The 7625-nt window shown below is 36.1% G+C and overlaps 1 protein-coding gene across 1 annotated transcript; it reads left to right on the top strand.

Moving 5' to 3' along the window:
- The first annotated feature begins 4371 nt into the window (after positions 1–4371).
- Positions 4372–6809, top strand: LOC138368761 (uncharacterized). The gene is made up of 3 exons (XM_069331476.1): positions 4372–4573; positions 5393–5534; positions 6398–6809. Exons 1-3 carry the CDS (start codon positions 4478–4480, stop codon positions 6745–6747), a joined length of 588 nt encoding a protein of 195 aa, XP_069187577.1. The 5' UTR covers positions 4372–4477; the 3' UTR covers positions 6748–6809.
- The last annotated feature ends 816 nt before the right edge of the window (positions 6810–7625 follow it).

Here is a 7625-nt window from a genome sequence, read left to right on the forward strand (position 1 = left end):
CAAGAGAGAAGCATTGACAGCTAGATGCATGCGAGCTCTCCATACGAGCTGGCCGCAATGCGTAAATCACCAGTCACGAGTGACAGCAGGTTGAGAAACTTTGAGAGCGCGCTACGCAACTCCAACTTTTACAACTAGATAAAATTTCACAGCCTTTATTTATTATTCTATTTACATGAAACTTGCACATTATATGTAGAGTTTACGCCTCTATAAACGCATGTCATTATTCTTATCTACGTAGATTTATTGATTTTATAAATAATGATACACCTCATTTTGTTGCATACGTTTTTGGGAAACTTTTATAAAATCTGTATTATTGCACTAAATACAACCCGTTCTCACACAAGACAGTACATATATGACTTAGTGCTTAAAGTCAATATGTGGAATGTGATTTAGTACATATGTGATATATTCCCAGTTAACTTTTTTACCAAGGCTCAAACTCTTCCTCACGTACCAATTTACGTCTCACAGTACTCGTCCATCAACGTAGATAGCTGAATAGTCGTGATTGGTTCAATTATAACGAAAATTGTAGTTTTCAGGTCCCACATGGGTTGTGAAATTCACCTACTATTGTCCATGCTCTTATAATATTACAGATCAGCTACATCCTATTGAAGGCTCGTAGTTTTGTTTTGAGAAATATTAGTTGTTCTTAGTAAATTATAATAAGCACAATAAATTATTACATAGAATAAGTGCTTCACCAATCAATATTATATACCATAGTTTGTGCTTTAGAAATCTTTAGAGAATGTTTTGTAGGAACGCGAACAGAAAACGATGTTATGTTGGAATGTATATAGGGTAAACTACTGCAAACAGGATGGTATGGTGTGGATTATTGGAAACTATAGGATTAGTATAGGGTCCACTACCACCTGTTAGGTGGGTAAGGGGTCCAATAACACCCGCAGGATGAGTATGGGGGTCACATCCACCCACAGGAATGGTATGGGGATCACTTCCATCCACAGGAAGGGTATGGGATCCAATACCATCCACTGGATGTGTATTGCGTCCACTACCACCGACAGGATGGGTATGGGCTCACAACCACCCACAGGATAGGTATGGGGTCCAATACCACCCACAGGATGAGTATGGGGTCCACTATAACCCACAGGATGGGTATGGGGCTCCAACCACCCACAGAATAAGTATGGGGTACAATAACACCCACTGGATATGTATGGCGTCCATTGCCCCCACAGGATGACTATAGGGTACAGTATCGCCCACAGGATTAGTATATAGGGTTCACTGCCGCCCACAGAGTCGGTATGGGGTCCACCGCCACCCACAGGGTCGGTATGGGGTCCACTACCGCCCACAGGGTCGCTATGAAGTCAACTACCGTCCACAGGGTCGGTAGGGGTCCACTACCGCCCACAGGGTCGGCAGGGGGTCCACTGCCACCCACTGGGTCGCTAGGGGGTCCACTGCCGCCCACAGGATCGATAGGGGGTCCACTGTCGCCCACAGGGTCGATATGGGGGGGGGGGTCCACTACCGCCCACAGGATTGATAGGGGGTCCACTGCCGCCCACAGGGTCGGTAGGGGGTCCACTGCCGCCCACACGTTCGGTAGGGGTCCACTGCCGCCCACAGGGTCGGTAGGGGGTCCACTGCCGCCCACAGGATCGATAGGGGGTCCACAGCCGCCCACAGGGTCGATAGGGGGTCCCTTACCGCCCACAGGGTCTCTATGAAGTCAACTACCGCCCATAGTGTTTGTATAGTGTCCACTATCGCCCATAGTGTTATTATGGGGTCCACTACCCCTCATAGGGTCGGTATGGGGGTCCATTACTACCCACAGGGTGTGTCTGGGGTCTATTTTGGCAATACTGCTTTTCCAATCTCATTTGTTGTTCAATGTAAAATATTTGTTGCTCGACTTGCAACAATTTATATATATATATATATATATATATATATATATATATATATATATATATATATATATATATATATATATATATATATATATATATATATATATAGTATAGTGCCTTTGCAATAATGTACCAATGTGTGTATTTTCATAACTCGTTTTAAATTGTTGAAAAATAAATAACTACATTGTGAATGCAAGTCAATGTTTACATGCTAAATCAGAGTTGCCAGATTCCGCTTAAAATAGCAAATTGTGCTTATTTTCAAAGCTTGAGAATTTAGCTTTAAAGTAGTTAAAGCTACGAATTTCGCAATTTGCTAAGTACTTTAGTGTACTATTTTAAAATAAGGTTGGTTTTTAAGCTGCAAGTCATATGAATCTCAAAAAAAGTATATTATTAACAATCTTATCTCCATAGTTCACTAGTTTCTGTAAATCAGATCTGGTAACTGTAGGCCAAGTACTGGAAGACTCAAGACGCAATGTGTGTTGAAGCTATTAGTCTCTTTGAAGAAGTCATCTCGACAGGATCTTCCAGCTCCAGCTATAAAACTTCACCAAACATGGATCTACCTAGTACATCAAATGGTAAGAAATTACTAAACTGTACAAAGTTTTATGCTAGAACATTTGTTACAGTCCCCTGTTCTATGTGTACTCCATCACATAGTGACGGAGTATGTGGGAATAATTTTGTTAACACTGTCCATTTGACATGGTGGTGGTGTATGATGGTGGTGGTGTATGGTGCTGGTGGTGTATGGTGCTGGTGGAGTATGATGCTGATGGTGTATGATGCTGATGGTGTATGATGCTGATGGTGTATGATGCTGGTGTATGGTGCTGGTGGTGTATGATGCTGGTGGTGTATGATTCTGGTGGGGTATGATGCTGATGGTGTATGATGCTTATGGTGTATGATGCTGATGGTGTATGATGCTGATGGTGTATGATGCTGGTGGTGTATGGTGCTGGTGGTGTATGATGCTGGTGGTGTATGGTGCTGGTGGTGTATGATGCTGGTGGTGTATGGTGCTGGTGGTGTATGGTGTATGATGCTGGTGGTGTATTATGCTGATGGTGTATGATGCTGGTGATGTATGATGCTGATGGTGTATGATGCTGGTGGTGTATGATGCTGGTGGTGTATGATGCTGGTGGTGTATGGTGCTGTTGGTGTATGATGCTGGTGGTGTATGGTGCTGGTGGTGTTTGATGGTGGTTGTGAATCAGACACTGTCATATATATATATATATATATATATATATATATATATATATATATATATATATATATATATATATATATATATATATATATATATATATATGTATATATATATATATATATATATATATATATATATATATATATATATATATATATATATATATATATATATATGTCGTACCTAGTAGCCAGAACTCACTTCTCAGCCTACTATTCAAGGCCCGATTTGCCTAATAAGCCAAGTTTTCATGAATTAATATATTTACTATAATTTTTTTCTTATGAAATGATAAAGCAACCCTTTTCTCTATGTATGAGGTCAATTTTTTTTATTGGAGTTAAAATTAACGTAGATATATGACCGAACCTAACCAACCAAACCTAACCTAACCTAACCTATATTTATAGGTAAGGTTAGGTTAGGTAGCCAAAAAAAGCTAGGTTAGGTTAGGTTAGGTAGGTTAGGTAGACGAAAAAACATTAATTCATGAAAACTTGGCTTATTAGGCAAATCGGGCCTTGAATAGTAGGCTGAGAAGTGCGTTCTGGCTATTAGGTACGACATATATATATATATATATATATATATATATATATATATATATATATATATATATATATGAGGGGTACCACCTCTGGTGCAAGTGTAGGGACCCATAGCCTCGGAGAAGAAAATAAAGAGTACTCAGAGAAGACCTTGTGGATCCTCACTGAACACTTTCATATTTTCTTCTCCTACCACCCTTATTCTTTTGGTATGTGTGTATATTTATCTAACTTTATTTGAAAACGTCATTACACAAAAAAAGTTACAATATTGATTATATATATATATATATATATATATATATATATATATATATATATATATATATATATATATATATATATATATATATATATATATATATATAATTTTTTTTTCTTCCAATAATATAGTATTCGCTTGAAATTAACAGCCTGGTCAATCAGGCTGTTGGATGCAACTCCTCTCAGTTTTGTTATACGAGTTACAGCATGGTTAATCACATCCAAAATTAAAGTTATTTCCAGATGCAGTCATAAAATTTTTAACATTGCTCTCACTAGTGTTAATGTAGATTATTTCATAATTTAAATAATATATTTAATTACTGTAGTACATTTTAACAACAATTTAACTTATAATTTTTGCAGCATAGGTCATTTGAATATAAGTATTTTATTAGAAACTATTTCCTTCCGGTCTTCAGGGAAAATTCTTGAGGAGATGCACAAACTGCAAACAATGTGTGCATGTCCGAAGCAATGTTTGCAAGTTCTGCCAGTGTGACTTCCGAAACAGTAGAGAATTAATGAAGAAAGAAGAGGAAGCCCGTTTTCTACTTAAAGGCAAGAAGGCTTTAGAACGAAATACAGCAAGCCGGGTTCTACGAAGGATTGAAAATCAGGTATTGAAGTTTGTCTACATCTGTTGTATTCATTTGTATTCTTCTTATGCTGAACTTGCTTGATAAGGTATAGAATCAACATGAATAATGCTGTACAGTACTTACATACTATTTGTTTATTTATTTATATACAAGATAGCACACTGGGATTATGAGAGTACATAGCATTGATGTTTTTACATTCTTGTAAAGCCACTAGCACACATAGTGTTTTGGGCAGGTCCTTAATCTAACAGATAATTTTAAATAGGCAATTTAAAGCTTAAATGGAAAAAATTGGCTGGTACATTGTAAGAAAGTATCACAAAGATTACTATGTACATTAAAGTAAAATTTGAGGGTTATCAACATATAAATTGTAGCATAATTTGAGGAATATTTCAAGGTATAATATAGTAAGATATGCATTCAATATAACAATCATGATATAAGGTGATAGCAATGATTACAATGGAAAAGTTGTATGGTTTAGGCACATATATTCTGGCATTGGATTTCATAAGATACAGTGCGAGTTTAATACACTAGTTAGGAAACTATCAAGAAAAAATTTAGGTACTTTTTGGTTTTATTTTTTAAAATGGCAGAAGTTGGACAGTTTTTAAATTTGTTAGCGAGTGAGTTCCATAGACAAGGTCCCTTTATTTGCATAGAGTATTTACACAGAATAACTTTGACTCTGGGGATATCAAAGATATGTATTTCTGGTATTGTGATTCTATTATGGGTTCTATTGCACATGCCCAGCTATGCTTCAAACATTTATTTTGTTGCATTTTCCCAGATAGTGTTATTGTTTAAATATTATTTGCTTTTCAGCTAACATATCTGCGTGGCTGTGGGTATGAATCAATCGTTATCTATTACAAGAAAGGACCAGCACGGGTGACACATGGTATCCTACCAAACAACGTAATACAAGAAGAGGACAAGAAGATCTTCACCACTAACTTCTTTTTGTGTAAGTAGTTCACATAATATATAAGTATATCACCACCTATTATTTTCTCTCATATATATATATATATATACATATGTATATATATATATATATATATATATATATATATATATATATATATATATGTATATATATATATATATATATATATATATATATATATATATATATATATATATACATATATATATATATATATATATATATATATATATATATATATATATATATATATATATATATATAATTTCAATTCAATCATCTCTGTCGTTGATGTATATGGCAAAAAGTGTGTGGCCCAATACAGCACTATGTCTTAACGTAATGGGTCCAAGGGCCCATAAGGTCTCGACAGCATTAAGGGCCCTTTAGCAAACCAGTGTGCTGGGGCCCCTATGACACCCATGACGTCTTTGTATCATTTCAAGTTTGTACATGTACTTCTTAAGATATGGGCACCATACAACTGCTGCATATTCTAGCTTTTGTCTAAAAAAATCATGAACAATTTATTTATTATTTATCCATGAATGCCAGAACTAAACCCTGTGGTACTCCACTCGTGACATTTCTCCAGTCCAATACATTGCCTCTGATTACTGCCCTCATTTTTCTATCAGTTTGAAATTTTTTAATCCATGTTAGAAGCTTACCTGTCACCCCTCCAATATGTTCCAGTTTCCAGAACAAACTCTTATGTGGAATTCTGTTGAATGCCTTTTTTAGGTCCAGATAGATGCAGTCAACCCAACCATATCTTTCCTGTAAAATTTCTGCGGCTCGATCATAGTAACTGATTAAATTTGTTACACAGGATCTTCCATTTCAAAATTTTTTATTTTTTATTTTTATTTTTTTTCCAGCACGCACAAGGAAGCTTGATGCAGATAAACTTACATTAGGATCAGAAGGTGATAGCGATAATGCCCTGGAAAAAAATCCTGACGAGCTACAAGTGCAGCAGGTGCATAAAGTCCAAAAAGTACCGCAGGTGCAAGAAATTCAACAAGTACAAAAAGTTCCGCAGGTGGAACATTTACAAAAAGTTCCGCAGGTGCAACAAGGGCTACCATTAGCAATCATTCAGAAACAGCAAGAAGTACAAGTAGTAAAATTTGAACCACAGGGAACTACACCAGGAAAACAGTGTAGTAACAACGGAATGGGAATTTTAAAATACCTGAGGAAACAGGTAAAAAAGGACAAACAATAGAAATGGTTCCTTACACCTTATTATTTGGTAGTTTATAGGTATTTTACTTATAATACTTTATATTATGTCTACAGTTTATAATTTAGTTTACAGTTAATTTACTTTTCAACTTCCATATCTTACATGAAGGATTTTTACTGTTTTTCATTTTTAAAACCTTATTAGTATCATTTATAGTTTAGTGTCAATTCACTTATAATACAATATATGGAATAATTTACTAAATTCATTTAACTATAATAAATTTAAATAAACATTTTTACCCCAGGATGAGTTTCAGTCACCCTACCCAAAAAATTAATGTTTCTTTATTACTAATCTTGTGAGAGGTAGCTTATTGTGCAGCCCATACTCATTCTGTGAGTGTTAGTTTATTGTGCACCCCATAGTCATCATGTCACCCAAGCCTGCTGCAGCTGCACCTGAGGGGTGGTGTAGGGAACCATTAGTGTACTATTATGATTTGAGAGAGAGAATGCTCTGTGGACAGAGCATCAATATGGCTTAAGACATTGAGCTTTGCCTCAAGATGAAGCTTGGGCTGATCTCTGATTTGCTTCTTGGGAGTCTTCATTTACGTGCACCCCATACTCAACCACTTTGTAGTAATTAATTGTGCAACCCATACTCATCCTGTTACCAGTAGTTTGTGCAACCCATACTTATCCTGTGATCCCTATCCCTCTACTTCAAGTCCCTCAAGGGGCGCACGAATTCAGTTTGGCATACTGCATCCTGCCTTCCCATCCCTAGCTACTGACCCATCACAATATTTTATTTTATTTTGTTTATATATATACAAGTAGGTACATTGGGGTTGTGAGAATACATTGAATAGTACAGTATTTACAATCTTGTAAAGCCACTAGTATGCACAG

The sequence above is a fragment of the Procambarus clarkii genome, chromosome 26 (genome assembly GCF_040958095.1).
Source record: "Procambarus clarkii isolate CNS0578487 chromosome 26, FALCON_Pclarkii_2.0, whole genome shotgun sequence".
Taxonomy (NCBI): domain Eukaryota; kingdom Metazoa; phylum Arthropoda; class Malacostraca; order Decapoda; family Cambaridae; genus Procambarus; species Procambarus clarkii.

Bases quoted from the DNA above. Each gene is read 5' to 3' on its own strand.
- LOC138368761 (XM_069331476.1), top strand. From the start codon at position 4,478: ATGAAGAAAGAAGAGGAAGCCCGTTTTCTACTTAAAGGCAAGAAGGCT. The intron at 4,574-5,392 runs GTATTGAAGTTT...TTTGCTTTTCAG, and splicing joins TACGAAGGATTGAAAATCAG to CTAACATATCTGCGTGGCTG. The intron at 5,535-6,397 runs GTAAGTAGTTCA...TTTTTTTTCCAG, and splicing joins CACCACTAACTTCTTTTTGT to CACGCACAAGGAAGCTTGAT.